Source organism: Strigops habroptila, chromosome 4, assembly GCF_004027225.2.
Source record: "Strigops habroptila isolate Jane chromosome 4, bStrHab1.2.pri, whole genome shotgun sequence".
Lineage (NCBI taxonomy): Eukaryota > Metazoa > Chordata > Aves > Psittaciformes > Psittacidae > Strigops > Strigops habroptila.
Genome location: NC_046358.1, coordinates 8,482,009 through 8,506,687, shown reverse-complemented (window position 1 = coordinate 8,506,687; position 24,679 = coordinate 8,482,009). Strand labels below are relative to the sequence as shown.

Genomic DNA, 24,679 nt, shown 5'->3' with positions numbered 1-24,679 from the left:
ATCCTAGAGTGAAGCTCTTTCTGCCTTGGTTAAAATGAATCGGGAACTAAGCAAAATGTTGACTAAAGTCACTTACAAAAATGTGTTTAGGCTCCAACCATTATGGCTCTGGGTTGTAGTTACAATTTTTCTCTGGTTATGTTTGAATGCACTTTTCTTCTCTCAAAATTATGCAACTAAGAAAACTGAGTGATGCTGTATCAGAGGTAACCCTATGTGGCATTCTGTTGTGTGTTTTATTATACTTGCTCTGAGACGATTTCTGTATATGTTGCATGCTAAGCACACAGTGGAATGTACTATACATTATTAACTTAAAGATAAGAAAAATATAGAGAGTTTGTTGGCAAGAAATGTAGTTATGTTGAGTTGGTTTATCGAAGAATCTTTAAAAACTGTGCTTTACTGCCTGGGTTATCCAGACCCTGATAACCAAGGAAGGGTTTCACATAGACTGATTGATTCTGTAGTTTTCTGGTTTAGCATAGTTTCATCTTCCAATTATACTCATGTTGAGATGGCTGAAGTTGAGATGTGCCAAAGCAGGAATGCTGTGTTGTATCACTACAGGCTATAATGTACTGTTCTGCTTCCCTGGTTTACTAAATTGTGTATCTGTGTAGTAGTGGGAAATAGAACCCAACTGGACTAGTGTGGTATCAAACACTCCTCTTTCACCAGAAAAGGATACATCCATTAAAGCAATCATGCTGCGGCAGGATTCCAGTTCAAATCCTTCTGTCCTTAGGTCCTTATCTGAAATAAATGATCCTAGGTGAAGTTCATGCAAGTCATTAAGCGGTTCGTCCTCTTAGATCTAACTCTACTCGAAGTAGAAGTCAAACCTATTTCCTTTCTCCAGTAAGAAATGAGTGGTAGAGAAATCTGAAAAGAATTCTAAGTAACATTATTGCTTGTGAACTACAGATTACTTTTTTGACCTGTTATATACAATGAAAACCTCTGGAAAACTCTAAACTAACTTCCAGCTAACTCAGCTAGCCCAGATTGTGTAGGCTAAAGTTTGCTAAACAAGAGACAGGTCTGCCTTGCCATTAAATTTTGCTAGAAATGCTGTATTATCCTGTGTGGTGCTTCCAATCAGCATTTGCTCATTTCTGCACTATCAGTACTGGATCACTTGTACAGAGGATCTCTATGAAAAGCTCAGCTCACTAAAGTCTTGCATGCAAAGTCCATGGAAGTCTAACTAGGAAATCTGAGAATTTGAAACCATAAATAATTTTTAGAGTGCAACTCCAGGGTGGAGGATTACATTATATCACAGATTTCTTTATCCAGGATTACTAAAAAGCATGCTCAAACTCACGTTTTTTTACAACATTATTGAGAACATTCCTGAGTTCTTCAGCATTGATCTCCATGTCCTGGTGGGAAGTGAGGTGACAATATCATTAATTATAACATTCCTTGTTAAACAGATCATTTTATGGATAGATACAGAATCATAGAATAGGGTTGGAAAGGACCTTAAGATTATCTAGTTCCAACCTTTGATTTCAAGCCACTGTATGAGCCCAAAACCACAATGCAAATATCTCTGTACCCCGTTTGCAGCCTCTTGATTTATGCAGTTCTTTGATGTGTCTTTACTTTTAACTTCGCTTGTTAAGCATATACTGAAGGGCACTGCATTTCTAACCAGTTTATACATCTTGAAGTAGTGATAGAAGTAAAAACATGAATTTAAATAAGGCTCCCTTGTACACAATGGGAATAGCTTATACGTACATATGAGGATAGCTGTATACTTTATTGGATTTTGATTTGATTTTGCTTTGCTTCAACTCTCAAAGGAGATTTGATTGAAGCAGTTGATTTAGATGCTGTTGTGGCTCGGCTGCTTTGGTGGCAGAGACAGGGACCATTTCCATACTCACATCCCCTGCAATCTGTCGGAAAATATTCCTGAACTGGTTTTCCTCTTCACTCCCCTCACGAGTTTTTGTTGAAGGACGCTGAAAAGAGACAAGCAAAGAGATACATCCTTAGACCAGCAGGGAAGGGAAAGGGCCTGGACAACTCACTCGCCCTCAAGTTAGGGAGCCTGTTAGTGAATCTGGAGGCCTTCAGAGGAAAGGGTTGTCCTCCTGTACCTTTCCCCTTTTTTTTGGTTAAAAGTGTTCCCTGGCAAAACTGCCGAGTATTTAACTTCATCCCATTGCTCTCCTTTCTCTTGGAAGGAGCCTAAATGATTACTTTCACTGACAGATGCTTATCTTCTAATTTCTTGTTTCAAAACATTGTGACAGAGAAGTTTGGGGCACAAGAAGCATATCTGCTCCATAGCAGCCGTGTAGGCTATGAATTCACCAGAGGGACTTGGGCTTGAGAGCTCTGATTAAGGGGGGTGCAGGGAGGGGTCTAGTTGGAGCCAAGCAGTACATAAAACAGAGGAAAAAGATGGAAGTGAAGCTTTCCGAGACTCATGCAAAGAGCAAGCCTGGACTCTGAGACTGAAAAAGGAGACTGTTTTATTCCCTCCTCCCCCAATATTTTATCACAGGAATTACGTGTAACAAAGCAGAGTGAATTTGTTGGCTTAGTTCTTATTTTTGTTTGTCTAAATGCAGAAGAAATTTAAGATCAGTTTCCACTTTCCCACCTGTATGCTCTGGCAGCCATGCAGCAGAACAGCATGCTCCCTATAAGCAGACACTCCCCATGCCTCCAGATGCCACAAGCATCTTGCTGTTGTACCTCACATCCCACACTCACCTGCAGGCAGAAACTCTGAATTTGCTACCCCGTGTTCCTCCTCTTTGGTAGTAAGAGAAAAGAGGAGGGTGCAGGAATTCCTGGTTTATTATCCTTTTCTCCTCTGGCTAATGGGGACTGGTATATGGATGTGTAATTTGTAACGGGGAGAGGCTGTGGTCATTGCCAGGAGCTCCTGAAGCCCCTCAGGTGCAGTTTATGGACGTGCCTCATGTAAAGCAGGTACCACTACAGGGAGCTGAGCAAGCATGGATTGAACTGTGCTGCTTGTGGGGAAGGGATCTCTCACAGCTGGGGTCCTTGTATGAGAGAGCAACCAGGGGATGTTTTCAACTAAACCCTCCAGCACAGGTGTTAAATAACTGAAGGGATAGTCTCTTGTTTGCTCATTAGATCCACATAAACCAGATGCAAGCTATGCTAAGACTTGAAAAGCTGTTAAGTATTTTAGAACACTTCTTTGCCCCATTCCTGTCCTTTCCCCAGCCATTCTTTCATGTTAGCCAGACCAATCCCTATTTCCCCCTTTGCCAGTTGCTGCAGAAACCTTTTTCTCATCTACGTGGGTTTTTTCACCATCTTTGCCAGCATCTTCATCTGCATTCAGCTCCTTATTGCTGTTGGCTCTGTCAGAAACAAAGATGATAGGCTAGAAGAAGAACAAAGAGAGCAAAAGAGAAATGGAAATTACACAAGAAATAGTAGAAGGAAAAACATTTGGCGACAACCATTTTGTGGTAAAGCACGTGCAGCAACAGCTCCTGCCTCTGACAGTGTCACTGGAGAAGCCAGAGCTGGGAATGAAATAAATCAAAAAATAAAAAAATACTGAGGAATTTCCAAAGTTACTGCTCTCCTCATGCTAAAAAACTGCAAAAGTCTTTGCAAAATAGTGCAGTCTCTGGCTTCTAGTTTTCCTTTTTAGAAAGCCAGTTACCTTTCAAATGTGGTTGTGTTTTGTTTGTTTAAGCTTCTCAAATTCTCAGTTAAATGGTGAACTTGCACCTCTTTATGAAGGACAGTAGCACTGAAGACAAACAGAATCTGTATCCTACATAGAAAAGTAGTATTCGTGTAAGCGCCTCTTAGTTACGTGAAGTGGATATTCTTTCTTTGTATGAATTCTTGAAGCATTCAGCTGTAAGAAGCTCATGCAATGGTTTCGGTTTAGTGCATTACAATCAAGGAAGGCTGTTACAAGATGCAAATGTGTTACCCTAGAGTATTAATTGCAATCAGCCTGTCTTGAGATTAAAATGTCTGATTGCATTTTCAAGGTCCTAAGTGTGTTGTGTAGAATTGGAAAGAGAATCCTGGACTGCAGGAAAGAGAAGTAGCTGCCTTAGGCAATAGAAAGCAAATGTGAGGGCATGTGTCTGGAAAAGGGGTGCTTTGCACTAGGAAGGGGTGTCAGGGTGCCTGTAAAGGGCAGTTTGAGCAACCCAGAGGATCAAGCTTATAAAACTGACATGTTTTTGTTACTCTTTTGCCACCCCCTTGGGTGAGAGGGTAAGGGGTATATGATGCTAATGCTATTTCATTAGACTTCAGCGTAGGAAGGCAAAATCTTTGCTGCCTGCAGATGGCCTCTTATCTGATGCCCTTCATTAACTACATCAGTTTCCAGATGCAGAGAAGTAGTGATACCAAAGAATTCTGCTCCTGCTGCATGCATTGCACATGCTCTTTGCCTTGCTGGCACTCAGCACATTGCACAAATACCCACCTTGCCCTTTTTCTTTATCTGTACAGAAAGAGACAAAATATAAAATAAAGAAAAGGTGTTTTAAAACAACAGAATTATAGATTTTACCCAGATTATGCAGAGCTGATGGTAAAGTTGTTTGGTTTTTTTTTTTCTCTTGCCCTTTCTGACATTTCTTTTTCTCATTTCCTATGTTCATACAGTTTTCAAATCTCCAAAAATGAGGGAAAATGCAGCCACCAAAAAATTGACAGAAATTGCAGAAACCACAGCGAAACAGTGTCCCATCTTATCTGGAGCTTTGTCTGCTGGAATAAAGTCTCTGTTGTACCTTTAGCTCTGACTATTCCTTTTCTTTTTCCCAACCTCTCAGTGCAGTGGAGATTGGACTTCTGTGCCTGCAGATCAATGTTATCTGAAGTGGCACCTTAAATTCCACCTGATCTGAGCACATATTTTGTTATCATGACAGCAAATGAAAGATTATCACTTCTGAGCAAGGTTTGATGGAGCTCAATTCTGTGCAAGCGCACTTCCTCTGATTTTTTTTCCCCCAGACTAATTGTACTGTACTATATAGCTCTAGTATATTCCCACAAAGATGTGTAAAACCCCAGGCTGAAGTTTGAATGCTAGTTTGAATCAGATTATCATTAGGATTCCTTTCCAGAAAACATGTACTTCAAAATACTGTACTTCTTTCTTTATTAGATGAGGCACCAATCTCACAAACAAAATATCTTGAGGCACAGAACTAGGCCTCCCTGGTAAATGAATAAGCTCAATTGATTGAGGCAAAAGCAATGCTTAGCATCCAGCTCCTTTGTGCCAGGACCAGATTCCAAATCTGGCAAAAAGATTTTGTTCTGACAAAATCAGAACGTAGTGTATGTAAAGCAAATGTTACTAGAAGTATCTTGATGAGTTAAAAAAAAAATGTGGGGATTTATGCTAAAGGAGCAGTCATGGGGCTGCAAATAGTTTCTTGCTGTAGGTTTCCCTAGATGTGATGCTCCATCTCTCCCTACCCCTGTTCGTGTACAGAAGAGGCCCAGGAGAGTACTTACCGATGGACGGTCTGCCTCAATCATGTTTTCAACCTCTCTGGAAGAAAGCAGAAAGTAAATAAATCAATAAAGTGACTGTCCCTGATGTTGCTTGTTTCTATAGCTGATGTATAAGCAGTCACTTGAACTTTCCAAACAGCCAGTGGCGTGGGCTGGCTTCCAAGCGTTACACCTGCAGACTGTAGATGTAGCTTTTTCCCAGTTTGAGCTGAGCATCCCAAGTACCACTTCTAGCAGGGCTGTTGCCTGGTTTGCTCTTCTAAAGAGCCTTGATAACACTGAACTTGGGTTTTGTGGGAGTAAAATAGAAGCTGTTTGGCCTGAGTAGAGTGACATTGGCTGCAATTTGCTGAGCTCTGGGAAACTAATTGAAGAGCAGCATTGAAAAGAAATAACTACCTACTTCTATGTTTCATTTGTGGCTAAAATTAGATCTGGTTCAATGATCTATCTGGCCAAAACTTCAGCCAGTGGCATATAGCAACAAAAACCAAACAGGTTCACTTTCATTATTAAAAAACAGCTAATGGTATGTTTACAAAGGATACCCTGCAAATAGTAAGCTTCTCCAAAGACAATTCAAAGCAGGCTCTCTCCCTCTTTCTATAAGGGAAGCTCAGGGAAATTAGTTTGTAGCTTGGGGTTTCTAATGAGGTTAAGAAAATTAAAATCAAGGTGTAGCAAATGGGGAACGTGACTATAGCAGACTAGTGAACTCTCCTCCATCTTTCTGGCCAGTTAAATGCATCTGCAACTTACTCTGAAAGACTTCTTTTCTCTGAGAAGACCCTCAGGATGAATTCTCCCTCCTGGTGGGGTTCGTATGTTGATGGGATGATGACATACTCGCTGGGAGGTAACCGGAAGCGCTCAGAGATTTCTCGCATGTTTATATAGGTCTTACTTCTAGCTTTGGAGGCATTGTAGAGGAAAAAATCCTTTTGCAAGTGGTGCTTATTACCATGCATCTGCAGAACAAATGAGTCCATTTGTCTTCAAGGAAGTCTCATCCATTGCCCAGGTGGCTTGTTGTGTGGGCAGTACGTGGTTGGGACAGAAAACACAAATGGAGCAGCAGCTTAGCAAGCAAGGAGCTGACAAGGGATGCTAGCTGGCAACAGATACTGGGTCTGTCACCTGTAACTTGCTACTGGCTGGGTCTAGTTGGCTTCTGAGGGTTTCTGTGTACCTTTAATATGCTTTCTTCAATGGCTGAAAATGCCATTGTTTTTTCCAAAAATTCTAAGACTATAGAGAAAATTCTGTGGCTGCAGGATATAGATAATCAGCATTATTTGCAGGAGGAAATGGAAATGGTTTAGGGTGGTTCTGCATGGAGTGCAAAGGCAAAGTGCTTGCTTATGCTGCTTCCTGCAGCCCAAGCTCACTGACTGACGCGCAAGCTATGGCCAGGTCTCTTATAGAATAGATAAGAAGGGCTGAGGAAAAGGTGCAAGTGAGAAGGAACTAAAAATTACCCACAAAGTGTTACTAATGAACAGTCAAAGCAGAAAGGTTAGCAGTTTCACTTCTGTTACATCCCTGAAAACAGACTTCACTGGACAGTTTCCTGCTGACTTACAGACAGGCACAATAGTAACACTAGCTGTGAGTATACACCAAGATGTCAATCCACCTCCGTTCTGCTCATACCTCTTTGGGCACCTTAGGGAGAAACAAAGAGAAGAAACAGTCAGAGCTGCTAGTGAGTCCACTTGTTTATAGATCATACAGAAGGGTGTTCACATAGATTTCTGGGGACACAGCCAGTAATTAAAATGCCCCAAATTAGATAAATATGCTAAGCAATTTCTTTCTTCCTTTCTAGATTTCTTGGGATCTACATGAGATCTACTAGGATCTGAACTGAATATGTTTGAGCAAAGGACTGAATAAATTGACTTCCTCATGAAGTCAATAGCAGGGACAGAGGTTAATCAGTGCCTATGTGTCTTGGATGTCTGTTTCCTTTTTTACACTATTCTGCCAATGAAATACTCAGTTTCAGCAAGGATGAAAGGGAGATGGAAGAATTTATGGGAAAGAGTATGTTCAGATCTGTCAGTAAGTCACTACAGAAGCTTAAAAAGTGTGTTACTTATGGATGGGGTAGAACCTGGGGTTACTATGGTCTGAATGGTTACATAGCCTTTACTTGCAAAGTAAAGATTGCAATTCATGGTATCAGGCTGAATGATTCAGTGACTCTCTTGGTAAACGCATAGTGTCAGGATTTGTGACTGTGGTGCAAAGAATAAAGTCTAGAGCTGGTACCTCATAGATGGCAAAGCCAATGGTGTACAGGTTGGCTCCCAGCTTGCGTTCTTTCCTCCTATTTTTCTGCATCAGTGCGACAAGGAAGCTGCAGATAACCTGTTCATCCTCAGGATCATCATCTTCCTCCAGGAGCTTCAAGCGATACTGGGGATTGGTCCAAAATGTATCTGTAAAATCCCGCCAACAACCCAAAGCAAGCATGTAATACTTCAGTTTTCTGATGATGCTCGTGATCAGAGAGAACTTATAAGTTCCCTGTCTGTGGCTCCTGAGGGGAAGGTTAAAACTGGGCTAATCTGTATCTACTTCTTATGTGCTATGGGGTTTACACACTTCTAACAAAACTGCACACCAAAGGAGGATATAAAATGAAGAACTGGCATCTGACAAACTTCAAAGCACCTAAAACTATAAGAAAGTGGATTTCCCGAGTGAAATCTGTTGGAGTGAAGTTGATCTCTTTTATCTTACTTGGGGACTGTGAAGTATTTGAACAATGATTTCTCTTTGCCAGGCCTGCCTTTTGGGCTTATAAGGCACTGTCACAAACATAGTGACAGAATATTTCCAGGTACAAATCATGTGCCTCATACACTGAGGAAGCAAGGCTTCTGCTTGGCTGAGCTGATCAGGCTGTGGTATGACTTACCCTGTGGTATCTAATTCAGTCCCCACCAAAGAGGCTGTATCTCCCAAGGCCCATTGCTTACCTGGATAATTGCGGCAGCCTCCAGCTGAGCAGCCTCTCACCCAGCGCCCTTCATTGACTGACACAGTCCAGGTCTGGAGTTTATCAGCTTCTAGAGTATCAGGTGTGAGGTTACAGATCTCAAGTTTTGTGAAGTGCCTCATGAAATCTTCAAATGATATCCTGGAGGAATTGAGGGGAAACTGAACCCAAATGGATTTACATGGTGGGCAGTTGTCTGAAAGATCTTGGTGAGGTGGAGGACGGTGACCAACGATACTGTCACTATTAGGGGAAGTTTACTATGAGAGTGCCATGATTTCCTAATGCATTTGGGCTGCTCTTTGGTCAATTAGCACAATTACAGCTCCAAACTGGGGGGAAGTGAGCTGAGAGGATGGTACATAGGAAAATTGATGGACAACTTCTGGAAGTGTAGAATAATTAGAAGGACTGTGCTTGTGACACTCAATAAACTCTGGTGGAGAATGAGGGGATTGCAGAGCAAGGCTTACTGGGAACATGAAGGGGAAGAGGGATCAGCACAATGGTTGTATCAGATTTAAGTAGTGCAGTGTGACTTATTTTTGCTATGGCTGTATATCTCCTAGAGAAGCACAGGGTTTTGACTGATGTTCTCACCAGAACTCCCCATCCTCCACAATCTGGTGCTGCAGGCGGATTTTCTCTTCTTCGTTAATAAAGGTCCATTCCTCTGACCTTCAAAGGAGTAAACAAATTAGATTATAATTTCATAATACAGTTTTCATTAAAATTTCTACTCTTTACTGTAAGCCTTGTAGTGTGGAAAGTCAAGAGTCATCTTGCTACATCCATTTATTTTTCTCCATTTGAGAGCCTTGCAATCATTTGTTTTCAATGGTTCAATGGTTCACATGCCCAAATGAAAAAAACGATTGTCCTACTTCTCTCTGCCTTCCCTTCAGGCTTCCTTTTAGCAGCTCTTAAAAATCCACAGAACTGTGTTCATTTTATCTAGCCTGAAGAAAAAAGTGTTTGCAGACTCTTCATCAATAAATATTAGGGTCACTCACAAGCCACAGTCAGGCAAATAAACCTGCAATGTTTCTCTTTTCAAACCATGTGAAGCTGTTTACTCACTTGTCACTCCAAGGTCCATTCCATTCCACCTGTCCCCAGGGGTTTCTCAGCCTTACCAGACGTATTTTTTCCCCTTTAAATGTTGTCTAATTGAAAAAGAATGCAACAAGAATAGACTGAGACTACGGTCAAAGAGAATGTTCTGCCTGTCAAACTGCTGATACCAGTTCCTCTAGGGAGAGCACATTCCTGGGCCATTACCCAGCCTAACCTGCTTGGGGGTAAGTGTGGGAGGGTTGTAAGACCAGGAGGTGACTGGCTGTGGCCACCTCTGCCCCAGTGGTGGAATATCCAATTCCCCAAAAGCCAAAACTTGGACAGGTGACATGTGAATTCCCAGTAGAGCATGCCATTGCCTATCAGGAGAGGGTTCTTTTTCACGCGTACTGCAGTGAAGGGCAGGAAAAGGACCATACATACCTCTTCCACGGCCGTGACTGAGTAGGCATGACCTTTGACGAGCCCACAAGACATCCGGGTTTCATACTGCATTGGCACTATGGTCTGTTAGACACAAGATAAAATCTTACAAGAGTAATGAAAAGCTCCACTGGCTGCTCTAAGGCAGGCAGTGCCAACCAGGGCTTTTGGAGGAAGTATGACACCATTCAGGTGAAAGGGTTTTTTGTCTTGTTCTCCTTGTGTTTGCTAAGGTGGCCAAGATTAGTGCCCACAGATTAATGTTATTGGTTAGAAAGGAGTGAAGCATGAACTAAAAAAGCAAAAAGTTAATAATATGAATTGGAAAGGACATTTGTAATTTACTTTTTCCCTTTGTGTAGGTTAGTGCTTAGCTAGCATTTAGCACATTTAGTCAAAACACCTAGATTTTGTATTAGTAGGACTATTCTAGCTTTTCTGGGATAGTATGTTCTTGTATGGCTCAGTAAGTTTATTGCATATTAACTGGAAACATCAGAGAAGATCAACACTTAGAATGATAGAATCACAGAATGGTTTGGGTTGGAAAGGACCTTAAGTTCATCCAGTTCCAGCCCCCTGCCATGAGCAGGGACACCTACCACTATACCAGGAACACTTTCATCTTTACACACAGCTGCTATATTATCACAATGACATTAAAACACCCTATTTAATAAACTGTTCCTACTAATTTACACTACTTTAAAAAATTAATTTCCCATGGAATAGAGAGTACATTTCCACAGGAAATTTATTCTCATGATTGAATTTTTTCTTTCTTCAGCAAACGTGTTGCTCAGGGGTAAATACATTTTCTGTCTTGGTAATCAAGTGTTAGTGTGTCCCATAGATTACTTTCCCTCCTCCATCATGTCTGTCACTGAGAAATGCCTGTAAGGCCCTGCCAGTAACTCTGCTATTCCTTCCTGACATATCTGTGGGCATGAGAAAAGCAGGGCTGGAAATGGAGAATTAGTAAAGTCACACAGATACATTCTCAGCTTGCCCAGGGAGGATCTCGTGCAAATATTTCCTGGCTGTCACAATTATTTTCCATTATTTCCCTTTTCCTCCTATTTCTTTTTCTTTCTTGCTCCTGTTTCCATACTTTTTATGCCTATAACCTCATATCTATTTCTTTTTTTCTTCATTTCTACTCACATTGTTGCCATCATTACTTATCAGAACCCTTTTCTCACATTTTTGTGTTTAAGAATGTTAATTTCTGCTGGTGCTCTGGGCCACTTCTCTGAAGCACATCTGCAGCCTGCACTATCTGCCTCTTTCCATCATCAGGAGTCATGATTTCTTTTCTGGTGATGGCTCAGGAATGTGTAATAACCAGCAGCACAATGGCTGCTGGGGCAGCAACTATAGAAAGAGTTTTGCAACCTTCTTTCAGTAGACAGTCACTGGGGAGGGAAATTCCCTTTAAAACATGAGTGATTTGGGCAGCCATGCTTGCAACACAAGGCAGACATACTGGGCTTTCCTGAAGAATCACACCATTTCAGTCTTTTGGGAAGACTAAATATGGGCGTCAAAAGGGGAAAAATCAGCTATTTCCACTGCAAATAGAGAGCACAGTTTGCACAACCAAAAGTTTTAGATTATGTAATTGTGGAGGTTTTTTCTTTCTTTTGGTTTTTCCTTGGTCGTTGGTTTGTTTTCTGGGTTTTTTTCTGTTCCTTTTTTATTTCTCTGTAAAGCAAGCAACGTAATTTCATTGTCATGGAAATACTCTCTTAAAGTGTGAGGTATTACAGCTGCCTGACAGAGAGAAGGAAGAGGCAATGTGTCCCTCCACAGATTTGAAAGCTTTTAAGTTTACAAATATAGGATTTTTCTTAAGTGGTTTTAATATCCTTCTCTTTATTTTGCTAGATACTTAGGAATGTTGGAGTTACTTTGTATTTTATCATGCACACAAAACTCAACATGTTTTTCTTTCCCTTGTTAGGCTTTTTAAATGAGGGTATTAGCAGCAGTAATCTAAAAGGAGCATTCCAAGAACAGCACCCTCCATTTGCGGGCAGAGGCCATAACACTCTGTCTCAAAATAAGTTCACCAAGTGCTTTTGTGCCTGGAGAGAGCCCTGTGCAGAGCTTGCTTTTAATTCCATTCACATCCTCATGCACACTAGGGTATCTTTTCCTGTTCTAGTATTTTAATTGTCTTGTTCTCACAACCTTTTGCAAGTAAGGGATTTGATAACACCCACTAACCATTTCCTGTTCTGAAAATGATAAGCCTGTGCCACAAGCCAGCAGTATAAGCAAATCCGTCTCCTATAAGTCACTGTGTTTGAAAGCACTGAAGTCTTTTAACACATATGTCAAATAGCATCCATAAGAACAGGTCTTTAGTGTTGGGATAATTCAATGAAGCCAAATAAGGATTTAAAACCATAGGTGACATGTTTCTCTAGCTGTCTGTAAATAAAAGTGCTGTGAAGTCAATCACTTCTGGAGACATACGAACCCAGGCTGGCCTGTCATCTGTCGCCTGGTAGTCTACAGTGGGGTAACTCATCTGTGAGTTTTCCAGATTCTTCACCATTCGAGCAATCAGTTCCCCAATGTCGCTCCGAGGAGCTGATCCATACGAAAAGCCTAGGTGATCCTGGTACAGAGAATGGGAGAAAAGTATTATGCAGAAAGATGAGGCAGGCAAAGAGAAGAGAAATCATACAAGATGAGTGGTAAAAGATAACCTAGATAACTTCTCCCACATTATGTCTATACTCGTCTGCAGTGGTTGATAGCATTGGTTGTTTTCCTGCCTTTACTGTAACTTCATAATCCATAATGGTTATTGAAACTATTTTTTTTAATCTTAAGTTTACCACAATAAATTAAGACAACCTGAGGCTATGTTGGCAATCAAAAGGTTAAATTCCTAAGTGTTGGCACACTTAGCATCTTTGACATGAAGATTTGTGTCTTACAGAGTTGCAGCACCTCCATACTAACTTCATTTCACTGGGCAAGGAGGCTTGGGGGATGCTGCTTTTGTTGATTGTGTCCCTTCTCTCCATCTCCGTAGAATCATAGAATACTTAGGGTTGGAAAGAACCTTAAGATCATCTAGTTCCAAGCCCATGTTCTGCTTCTGTTCATTTCCCTTTTGGCTCTTGTTATTTACTAATGGGTGGTGTCTAGTGGAGATCACTCCAATCTCCTAGAAATGGACGTTTGCTATGTGAACTAAACCAAGCAGCTCCAAAAGGCAGCATATATTTGATTACGGATTGAGAGGTCCCTCTCCTCTGCCATTTCTTATGGCTCATCAAAAAGTTCAGATGGACTCACATCAATGGAGCTAGCCATGAGGGATCCTCTGTCAATGGCATGTTTCATGATTTTATAGATATCTTTAGGTGCGTCCTTTATCTCGTAGAACTCTGTGACTCCTCCGGTGAAGTCCTCCATGGCTTCAGTGGTGTTGCCTCCTTTCAAAGCTTCGTATGACCCATGTAGTCTTGGAAAGAGAAAAAAAAGATTCTCTTTTACATAAATAAAGATACCCATGTATATATTTTTACCTATCTATCTTGTGTGTGTATGAATATAGATCTGTAAACACACATACTAAGAAACCCCACAAACCGTCTTTTTGATAACCCACAAGTTAAAAGTTTTAAAACATGCCACCTGCACACATTAAAATCAAAATTAAAAAAAAAAAAAATGTTGAGAATCAAATTAAGACCTCTGAATGAGTAGCAAAACCCCTCGAAAATATGCTCTACCCCATCCCCAATTCTGAGGCATAAGAATCTAAGGGAAAAGGCTCTGGTATCTTCAGAGACTGTCTATATGCACATTGTAAGTCCTGTGCTCAGTGGTTCAACCACCTCCCCAGCCAAAGTCTTGGTGGGGAGCCCAGCACAGTCTGGTAGGTCTTTTACTTTGCATAGGCCTTTTCCAGGAGGGCGCTCCAGAACTCGTTGCGCTGGGAGGACTTGGTAAAGACCAGCTGGTTGTTGTACGTGGGTAAGCAGTCATCGATGACAACATCCACCCAGTCTCCATAGCGCCAGAACTGAATAAAGGCAAACAGAAAAAACATCTGGGTTGGCTTGGTGCAGGGAGCAGGAGCCTGGCTGAAAAGCTGGGCTGAGAGAGCAGAGATCATAGAACCATAGAATGGTTTGGGTTGGAATGGACCTTAAAGTTGATCCAGTTCCAACCCCCTGCCACGGGCAGGGACACCTTCCACTAGAGCAGGTTGCTCCAAGCCCCGTCCAACCTGGCCTTGAACACTGCCAGGGATGGGGCAGCCACAGCCTCTCTGGGCACCCTGTGCCAGTGTCTCACCACCCTCACAATAAAGAATTTCTTCCTTATACCTAACCTAAATCTCCCCTGTTCAAGTCTAAACCCATTATCCCTTGTCCTATTGCTACAGTCCCTGATGAAGAGTCCCTCTCTGGGGAAATGTAGAAATTAACTGCTTTGCAATGCGGCTACAGGGAGGGAGGCAGCCGTACCGAATTCCCCTGGGCAACACGTGCGGGACAGTGAGAAGTCCCTTAGCAGAGCCAAGGGAAATGTAGAAAGCAGTCAATCTTTTCTGAATAAGCAGTTCTTCAATAACTTGTTTTTGACAGACCACCTGCTTGAGGGCCTAAAAATAGATGCTCTTGCCAGCTACCCGCGTGTCTGTGCTGCCTGTAGTGCTTCATCTGAGCAGAGAGACAGGACTGGGCACCTGTTCCTATCCCTTGCACACAGGACATGGCAATCTGCAAATGCTTCCTGAGCAGGTTAATGATAATTGCTAGTATGGGTCGGCCTTTCCGTGACTGCCCTGTTGGAAGCGTTTGGGGTGAGGCAATTCAATGCCTCTTCCTTCCCCACTGCCGCTCACGCTTCCAAAGAATGGAGGAGTGAGAGGGAAGAGCGCGCCAAGAACTGAGCTCTCTCTTGGGTAAATACAGTTACAACTGCTTCCCACTAGATGAAGGGACTCACCTGGAAGTGAAAGATGCCAGCATAGTTTTGTATGAAGGACTGGTCATGAGGTATGACTTTACAGAGTAGTTTTTTATTCAGCGTCAGGCAAGCAATGGCAGCCAGGAACCAGCAGTCACCTGTGACGGAGCAGAAGCAGCAGAGAAACTGAAGGCAAAGAGCAAATAGAAACAAAGGGAGAACCTGAAATATTGCAAAGTGACATGTTAATTCCCAGTAGGGCATGCCGTCACCTTTCAGGAGAAGACTCTTCTCTGTGTGTTCTGCAGTACTTTAACACTTTATTTGTGCTCTGGAAATGCTCACTGGCATCGTTCATGGCTAGGTACATGCCTATTAAATAAATCATGTTCTCTGTAATACAGAAAAAGCCTAAAATCCAATCAGTGCTGTTACCTGTGTTAAGATTTCCCTGTCCTATGTGAATGCATATCTAACTTTCCGCGGTAGTTCTCCTTCCAAGCTTAGGACAGAGACCAGCTGAGAGGCAATTCTTTCGCAGGTACAGCTGAGATTCAGTTTCTCGTGTTCATTTTCTGCTCTGAGGATAACCCACTGTCCCAATCATGGTTCCGTGGGGCCTCTTTCCTGCTTCATTGCTCTGACACGTTTTCCTCTTTTTGAATCTGTGTCTGCACTCTTGTAAACACTGTCTGTCCCCTCTAGTGCTTCGCAGTTCCTCCTTCAGACCCTTGTGTAAGTTTGCTGCCTCTGTGGGAACTCTGGGAAAGTGACTTTCTCCCATAGTTCTTCTGTGTTCCGCAAAGAATGCCTCAACCCTTAATTAAAACCTCTTAGCTGCTATTGAGAGATTATAAGGTAAGCTTGCCTGAGCAGTGTGAATTGGTGGGGCAAGAGAATTACACGAGGTAGTGAAAACTAAACCTGATTGCAGGGAGTTGGAAAAGAAGTTTAGGAAACTGGTGGAGTGATAAAACTTATAGAAATACATACGTGTATCTATTTTGGAAAGCTAACTCTACACATACAGCAGTACATTTTAAGTTACCTATTTCCCCTTAGGAGGGATGTGGGGTCCACTGTGATCAGGAGTTTTCTAAACTATCCAATGTTCAGCAGAAGTCAAAAGGTAAACAATGCTATGTGTAGTTGGGGAAGGAATGGAAGACAAAAGAGAGCACATATTATGCATGTAAATTCATTTGCAGCCACAACATGGCAACTGTGAAGTTCTGGTCACCTCAAAAAGAAAGGCAGATTTAAATAAATCAAAAAGGAAAAAAAGTACTGGGAAGGTGATGAGGAAAGTCATGAGCACAGAACAGCACTTAATGAAAAGATTAACACAATTAGAATATTTCAGCTCAGGGGAAAAGCTACAGGAGAATGTGGGGAATGACTTTACAAAGCAGTGCAGGTGAGTGTTGCAGAGGCATCACTTGTACCTAAGTGGCTTTAAATACCAAAGTATCTTTGAGCATCTGAGCTTAAGGTCTTCAATATAGGGGTTGTCTTTGAGTACAAGGCACACTTAGCTGGAGGCCTTCAGAAGCTCCTGTATGGAAACAACAGGACTAAATACCTAAAAAAATACAACAGTAGCTGATTAGGTTTTTCTCTCAGTCACCTCCTCCTCTTTATCTCTTATTCTTAGCCAAGTTTTTCCCTCCTCAAAGACTGCAAGAAAGGCTGGATGGTGTTTTGTAACCCACTCATGATATTAGTTCATGAAAAGTAAAACACACTCCAAAGCATCTTTCACTTCAAAGTCTTCCCTAGATTGCTACTAGGCAGATACCAATGATTTGCTAAGAGAGAAGGCATCAGTAGGTGTGTAGTGATTTCAAATAACACCTTGGAAGCAAAAGAAAATAAAGTGAGAGCTGAACTATGACGCAGACTGCAAAAAGTGCAGAGTGTAAGTAGCAATCTCATACCTAATTCTCCTTGGCAGATATCTGTTCTGTTGGCTCCACCGATAATAAACCGTGGATTCTCACAGATTTCCTGCAAAATAGAAACGGATGAGCAGAAACAGCATTCATTGTGATGTGTTTGCCATAGAAACAAAGGCTGGATTAGGACAATCTTTTCCTGTAGGATAGTTTGTGGATATCAAAATCTCTTGCAGAGTTGTCACCTGCAGTGTTTCACTACGAAAATGTTTTGGAATCTGGATGTTTCAGACTTCAGCCAGACTTTTATCCATGTATCTACAGGGTCTAATAGCTAGTCTGGGGGAAATCTCAGAAATAATCAATTGCTGGTTGAGAGATTGTCTTCTTTTCCTCATGTTGCAGATTAAATTGCCAATGCTGCATTCAGAAATGCATACAGGTATCATCTGACTCTGAGGACAGGAAGGTCATCTTTTGTCCTGCACTTAGGACAATGCATTGGGTTTGTCAGTATTTATACTAGTGCAGAATGGGCACAAGATGCTGTACAGGCATAAATGATTAAGGAATTACTGTAGGGAGGGAAGGACTATGTAGGAACTACCAGCAAATGAGGTTGGGACTATTTCAGGGTAACACAGTCTTTTTCTATATGGGACAAAGAAATGTGGGGTATAGGGAAACCAAGGGAAGAATTAGGTACAACCTGTCCTATAGAGGAAAAAAAGTCCCTGCTTTATCCAATCTCTCATACTCAAATACTTGGTATGGGGAAGAAAAACAAGACACTGGGTAAGGAAAGAAAGATAATGCAATCTCAGAACTGCTTCCCCGAGCAGCTGCAAGCAGGAAAGAAGACAAAGCATAGTCCAAGAACCCAATCTGTTGAAAGGTGGCAGGGCTGGAGTGGAAAGGAGAGGAAGAAACAACTGACAATTGTGTGTGTGGCAGTACAGGCAGCTGACACTACCTCTGAGGTCTAAAATCTTTTTCCCCATATCATCAGGGTAACCCTGGATTTTCCCGGACACATGTTTCAGATCTAGTAGTTTCACTTGGCTTGAGCCCACTCTTCTGCTCCTTCACAATAATCAACAGAGTTGCTTTGATGTATATGTTTGGATTAGTCATATAGCCAGATAGAGAGACCAGCTTCTGGCTGTCACCTTATTCTCCTTGAGGAAGGAAGTGGAGGCATTGTCCTGTTATTTTGGGCCTTGGTGAGCTGTCCTGGGATGCAATGCTGTCAAGGCAGCTGTTTGAGATGCCTTCATGCTTTTCTCCACCCACTTGCTTTGTTGAAAATACTCTTCCTCACATTACTGTGGTGCTCTCCTGAAAACTAGCTGTTAGATGTGAGGTTTATGGATTGTTTTTTTTTTTCAACTGCTATTACTGTATTTTGGCTTGATCCTGCTCTTCTTGAAGTAACAAGCTCTGAAATCCAGCATGCTGTGTTTCAGATGAACGTAGTTATATGGTGACTAAGTGTTTCCAAATATTAAGTGTACAGCAATGATTGTTCCTTGGAGCCATTTATTACATCCTGAGCTTATTTGCTTTGGAGGGTGGTGGTAAAAGAATGCAAAGGAGGGAATCATACAGTTGCCGCATAGGCTGATTTAGCTATGACAGAAATGCTTTTCTTGCATTTCTTTATGATGGCCAGGTGCGCTTAGTGCACTATGGATATGCTTTTAATGTTGTATTACTCTAGTTCATTGCCAGCTGTGCTAGTGGTGCTGAGTACAGCTGAAGTTACAGGGAGAGGTTTCAAGGTCTTCCAAGGCTGATGAAAAGTACTCAGTCAGCAGTGTGAGACAAACTGTTGTTCAAGATGCAAGCGGCAGGTCTGTCCTTCCAGTCTTCCTGGCTGAGCAAGGGATTGCTCTTCATCTCTTAGGTCAAGTTAGCACCGAGAAATCTCAATAGGCTGCACTTCACTGATGTAATGATTCATCTAGAAAGAGCCTCCTCTGACCTGAGTGCCTCAAACTGCCTTGGTACTATCCAAAGGACCTTTGTGTTCACTGGGTTGATCTGGTTCGGGCTGTAATTTCATTACAAAAGATCAAAGTTACAGCAAGGGAGACAGACAATCCTAGGGGAACATGCATTGGAAGTGCATGCATTTCTGGGAAGAGGGTATTTATGAGTCAGTTGGAAGGGAGCACTGGAAAATGCAGAGGCAGCGTGCAACTAAAAATGGCATTTGACCTTTATTGTATTTTCATTAGGTTTTCCTCTGTGTCAGGAAAAATCCTTCAGTCAGCTTATACTGTTGCAGCAAAAGGCATTTATTCCTTAGAAACTGCTATTACTGAACTATGGCATTCTAAGAAAATTCCCTAAGCTGATCCTATCAAGTAGCTGAAGCATCTTCTTTGGCCTGCCTAAGACAATCTGTAGCCTCATGCTTCTCCCTTGGCCTCACATGGTCTAGACCACGCTTTAAATGGCTGTGCTGCATACTTCAAGGCAGAGCTCGACATTGTCAGACATCAAGCTGGTTTTAAAGTCTGAGTTGGATGCCCTCATCTGAAAGTCCTGCCTTGGTGGCACTAAATGCCATTTTTGCTGTGTGGTACTGCCTGCAGAGGCACACATTTTGTGATTACTGCACTCAAACAGCTTCACACCTGTGCAGCAGACGATCTAAGTCATATTCGTTCTAAGCAAAATCTACTATTCTGCTGATTTGATTTTATTTGTGTTTGTTATACAAAGACAGCTCCTTCTGCTGATTTTCTTGGCTACATGGAGGATCACCATAGCGAAGTCATTGAATCTGGCAGTTAATGCTGTGACCTCCTGGCTGTAAGCAAGGAAAATGATCGTGGAGCATTTGAAAGCATACCTGGCAGAGCCTCCCTATTTATGTCCTAGAGTCATTAGATCCAAACAGGGCTGCGGCAGGACCTCCCCATACTCTGCATCATGTTATAACACAGGCTTTTTCTCAAAGATTGGTGACTGGTCCCTGCTTTCAGCTGAGAGAAGCTCCCACAGGCAGCATAGTGCAGGAGGCTGAGGCTGTTAGGAAAGCTGAGCACAGCCTGTCACTGAGCTGGATATAAGCTGATGTGGGTGAGAATGGCTCTTTGGGCTTCTCTTACCTCCCATGACTGAGTGAATGATTTAATATTATGCATTAACTCCCATCTACATACCTAAACCATGTTCATGCATACCCTGAACAGAAACACTGGAAGGATCCTGCAGCCTTTATTCAGGGAAACTTTCAGGGCTGCCACTTGGCTTTTGCCTGACTAGAGCATTAGGAGGTCTGCTCCGTGCATTCATTTCGTGGCATGGCAGTCACTAGCTGGGTAGAATTACAAGGGGCTTCTCACTGCCCGCATGACAAGGCTCAGAGCTGCACTGCATGGCAGCCGTACTTCTGTCAGTAAGGCACAAGAACAGTCCTCGTGCCCTCACAGCAGCAGAGGAGGTGGCGGAGGAAGACCTGACCTCTGGGTAGCCCTGACTGCAAAGAGAAGAGCCTGTAGGGCCAGATGCAAGAGCTCTGAGGCTGGATGCTGGACACGGCTCACCACCTCAGTAATGAATTACAGCAGCCCCAAGGAAAAGGTCAGGTCACAGCATGGCCATTGCCAGGGAAAGCGAAGAGAGCTCTGGCCCTGTCAGCCCACACATGGTTTGGGAACTGCCCACGTGGGGCTAAGCGGGTGCTGAGGGGATCTCAGGGGACCGGGAGAGCGTCATCCATGTGGTTGATGTGCTGTGGAGTCCTTGTAAATCCCAGGTGCATGAGCAGACTCACAGCCTTTCCGTGTGTCAGCACAGAATGCTGAGAGCTAGAGCAAAGAACCTGTATTCAGCTGAGGAATGGCACTGTCATCAGTGCTTGGCTATAGCACGGGTAACTGGCAAACACATGCCTTTTAGATTGACTTCGTGATTCTTCAAATAATACTTGGAGCTTCTGGAAAAACTGGTACTCAACAATCCCCTGTGGATTCATGTCATTGCAAATAATGACATTTATTTTATTTAAGGCATTTAAATGACATTTATTTATTTAAGGCCATCATTAATCTTTCATGAATACTATATTCTCATACATTAACTTCATGTGGCAGGGCGTAACTTGGATACAAATTGATTAGGTGGCATGACTAAAGTGACTCAGGAAGCCAGAAGCAGTCAGGATCAGGTTGCCTATTTCCCAGCTCTCTTGTTGTAAATGAGATCTCAAAGCACATTGATGACATTTATTTGCTATTTCGGGGGGTATGTGGCATATACAATATGTGATAGAAATCAGGGAAAGGACCTAGAGTGAAGCCAGTATTAGTATATTCTCTCAGAACTTCTGAATTCTCTGATATTTTGTTTTCTTTTAGAACACATTATCAAGTTTGAGTCAATTCAAGTTTACCTGAATTTCAAAGTGATTAAAAATTACCACTTTATAAGATGACAGCTTATAAGCTAGTTGCTTGCTTTCCCCCAAAAATGCCACTGCAATTTAAAAACAGAAGTTATCCATCTTCACAGACTACTACAAAACGTGGCCATGAAGTCGAATCTTTACATTTGGTGCTTGAATGATCACTTTAATCTCCTAGCAAAATACTCTTTAGCCCACTATTACTACTTCACATTCATTTGACTTTATGATGTTCTGTTAACGTGTCTATTTTGGCTATTGGTGTATGTGGTATTATCAGACAAGTCCTCCTACCAGGGCTATAGAACATACAGTTTCAAAGTCCTGTGAAGCAAAGTCCTGGGTCAACCTGATATCAGGAGAAAGTGTTATTTGTGAGTCGCCTCTCTACAGGGACCTGCTGGGTACAGCAGTGACCTGAATTACAGGGTTTATTTTAAAACAAATTCATCGCAGAAGGCACAGGCATCTCTATGGATCAGGTCTGCTGTGTTCCCAGCAGGTCAGTCACCGCTCTCAGGGTCAGGGCTGAGTGGATCCATGATCCCACAGCATGCCAGTATTTGGTAAGCACAAATTGCAGTGCTCTGGATCTCCTGCCTCTGCTCTACCTGCTGCCGACACTGCAGATACATCAGGTGACTGAATACTTGTATCAAAAGAACACAGATAGCTTTAGGTTTGTTGTTTAGGTGGTATTTTGAGCCTTACCTTCCCCAGCTTGTTGTTGCTACATGAGTAAGTATAGAGCTTCCAAACTTGTTTGTTACCGAGCGGCTTAAAGTCTTTGGGATAGAGACCCTGAAGCCTGAACCTTCCCTAACCCAAACCCTTGATCCGTGCAGGCTCAGTTATAATAGAGAAGTGTGAGGTTGCATCATTGTGCTTTTTTGAATGTTTTGATGCTTTCTTATATGCACGCTTGCAGCCTGTCTGCCCTGTCTAGCACTCTTCCACTGTACTGCTACATCCTTTCACTCTGTAGAGCAAGGGGAAATCCCATCCCTTTGAGATGATTCACTTATGGCTGCATTTAACTCATTCACACATATTTCTAGGGGTTGATGCAGCAATTGCGATGATGAAGGAATTACAAAGCACACACACACAGGACATGGCAGATGGAGGCTCATGTTGCTCCCTCCACATTGCTCACATTGTTGTGACAGCAGCACATGGCCTTTCTCTGCATCTGTAACAGCTATGTGCAGGAGCTCCTGGCATTCAGTTACACTCCTGTGGTTAGTTTTATCTGTCAGTTTTATCACCACTGACCTTGCTACCAAAGCACAGATTTGGGTGTTAGGGAAGTATGGCATAGCTAGAAGAGGTGGCCAAGAATTGCCAGAGAGAGGGAGCTGGGGAAGCTCCTCAGAACCACATCCTTGGTGCTGGACAGGGGAGGGCCATGTCCTGGGAGCTGCCTCACTGGAGGGGAGCAGCTGCCCAGCACAAGTGACAGGGAAAGAGGATAACTCCTCCTGAGGTAGGACAGGGAATCAATTGGGAATTGAGGAGTTATTCCTCCACCTGTGAGAGACATTCAGGGTGGGAAAGAAGAGGAAGGTTGGCTGAGAAATGCCCACGAGATAGGGAAAAGAGATGGCATTATTAGGCAGGAGTGGGTCCTCATAGTGATTTACAACACCCACATGCATGGTAAGTGGATAATATGCTAAACAACATTTGCAAGTCAGCTAAGCAATGTTGAGAGCAAACAACTGAATAAAAGAATGTTTCGGACCATAACCTGTCCTTTTGTTTTCACAGATTAGGAAGACAGCAGAATACTAAAGTATAGCTGTAAGTGAAATAAGGTAGTGTTTAAAATCTAAGATTCAGCAAACCAAATAACTTGTTGCAGAATGACAAGAGGTTTTTTTTGGTAGTTTCAGACAAGAAAATTCCTAGCAAATCATGCAAGAAGAAAATGAAATTCCATATTTCCTTTTCTACACATTTCATTCCATCTCTTATTTCACTTTAGTTTATTGTATTTTAGTCATTATACACACACTCTTTGAGCCTCCACAGCCCTAGCTAGTTATCTTTCAGGAGAGCCCTAAGGAAATACATTTCCAGCTTATTCTCCCTGTCTCCCTGACACACACTTTTTGCAAAAATGTAAACTCAGGATGAATACTTAAATTTACAGAAAGTAAAAGGCACTCAGCAAACATGTTACTTACACGTGGTCTTTTCCATTCGAACTTGATGGGGACTTTCTGGCTATAGAAGAGGGAGGACTCATTTGGTGGGAAATCAGGATCTTCATAGAGAATGTTTTTCTCCAGGCACTTCTTGTGAAGCTCTTCATAGGTCTTCTCCTTTACTCTGATAATGGGCTGGTTGCGACTTATAATGGCAGAATAAATCCCTCCTGTGCCCCCACCTGCACCTTCAGTTGTAGTAGTGCTAATAGTAGCGCTGGGAACTGACCCAGCAGCGGTCTGCGGAGCCACTGCTGCATTGATGGCGGACGGCATGGGAACCAGGCTTACAGCGAGTGTTGAAAGAAAGCAAGATCTTGCAAACTGGAAGGAAATTTGAGAAAAGAGGAAGTTGCTGAGCAAACCACTTTTTCTGTCTGTTGAAAGTTTCCTAGTCAAATTTGCAAGCAGCGAAATTCCATGTGGCTGAGCATGTTGTGCATCCTCTCGAAGGGCAGGATTTTGTCATCAGAAATCAGAATTTATTCCTCGATGTGGAATGAGATAATCTGTTGGCTAACTCCTGTGCCTGGGTTGTTGTATCTACAGCATGTGTGTGTGAATGTCCACAAGGGACAAGCTTTAATCCGTGCAATCTAAAAATAACTAGAGGCAAAGAGTGAGAGGGAGGGCAAGTGAGAGGGTGGGGGTTAGTAAGATGGTGTCAGTCTTCTGTGTAGCTTGTGCCAAGCCCAGGCACGTCCTGGGACAGGCTCTATGCGCAGGCTGACTCCTGGTTCTAGTAACTCATCTTCTCCTTACGCAGACAGAACAGTGAAACTGGAAGCTGAACTCCTGCTGGTTTGGGGATACACAGGTGAAGTGTTGCCAGCCAATCAACTAGTACTACCCCTCCTGAAGGAACTGTTGTACTTGACTTGTTGTTTCTACTCTACAGAAAATAATAATATAGTAATTATAGCCTGTCAGATATATAGAGACTTTTACTAGTACAGAAGCTGTTGCTGCCCCATCCCTGGCAGTGTTCAAGGCTGGGCTGGACGGGGCTTTGAGCAACCTGGTCTAGTGGAAGGTGTCCCTGCCTGTGGCAGGGGGTTGGAACTGGATAAGCTTTAAGGTCCCTTTCAACCGAAACCATTCTAGGATTATCTGAAGACATGCTCCTAATTGTGAAAAAGGTAAATATTTGATGCTACTTAACGCAGGTCAGTACTTGCCAGCTGGGTTTGGCTCCTCT

General features: G+C 42.6%; 1 protein-coding gene across 5 annotated transcripts in view; it reads right to left on the bottom strand.

The window, feature by feature from the left end:
• The window catches only part of CAPN3 (calpain 3), a 35,679-nt gene that overhangs the window by 9,498 nt on the left and 1,502 nt on the right, over window positions 1–24,679 (bottom strand). The window contains exons 2-20 of one of the 5 annotated variants that reach the window (XM_030482484.1): window positions 23,461–23,805; window positions 16,897–16,966; window positions 14,999–15,117; window positions 13,933–14,066; window positions 13,334–13,502; window positions 12,504–12,644; window positions 10,019–10,102; window positions 9,599–9,684; window positions 9,119–9,196; window positions 8,499–8,659; window positions 7,786–7,955; window positions 7,165–7,176; window positions 6,271–6,479; window positions 5,512–5,548; window positions 4,466–4,483; window positions 3,287–3,388; window positions 1,902–1,979; window positions 1,331–1,388; window positions 692–756 (exon numbers count right to left, since the gene is read on the bottom strand). In XM_030482484.1, coding sequence (XP_030338344.1) covers window positions 692–756; window positions 1,331–1,388; window positions 1,902–1,979; window positions 3,287–3,388; window positions 4,466–4,483; window positions 5,512–5,548; window positions 6,271–6,479; window positions 7,165–7,176; window positions 7,786–7,955; window positions 8,499–8,659; window positions 9,119–9,196; window positions 9,599–9,684; window positions 10,019–10,102; window positions 12,504–12,644; window positions 13,334–13,502; window positions 13,933–14,066; window positions 14,999–15,117; window positions 16,897–16,966; window positions 23,461–23,805 — 2,136 coding nt within the window. Of the gene's footprint in view, window positions 1–691; window positions 757–1,330; window positions 1,389–1,901; window positions 1,980–3,286; window positions 3,389–4,465; window positions 4,484–5,511; window positions 5,549–6,270; window positions 6,480–7,093; window positions 7,177–7,785; window positions 7,956–8,498; window positions 8,660–9,118; window positions 9,197–9,598; window positions 9,685–10,018; window positions 10,103–12,503; window positions 12,645–13,333; window positions 13,503–13,932; window positions 14,067–14,998; window positions 15,118–16,896; window positions 16,967–23,460; window positions 23,806–24,679 lie in introns of those variants that run through there. The other 4 variants (XM_030482486.1, XM_030482485.1, XM_030482487.1 and 1 more) reach the window with 4 other exon arrangements.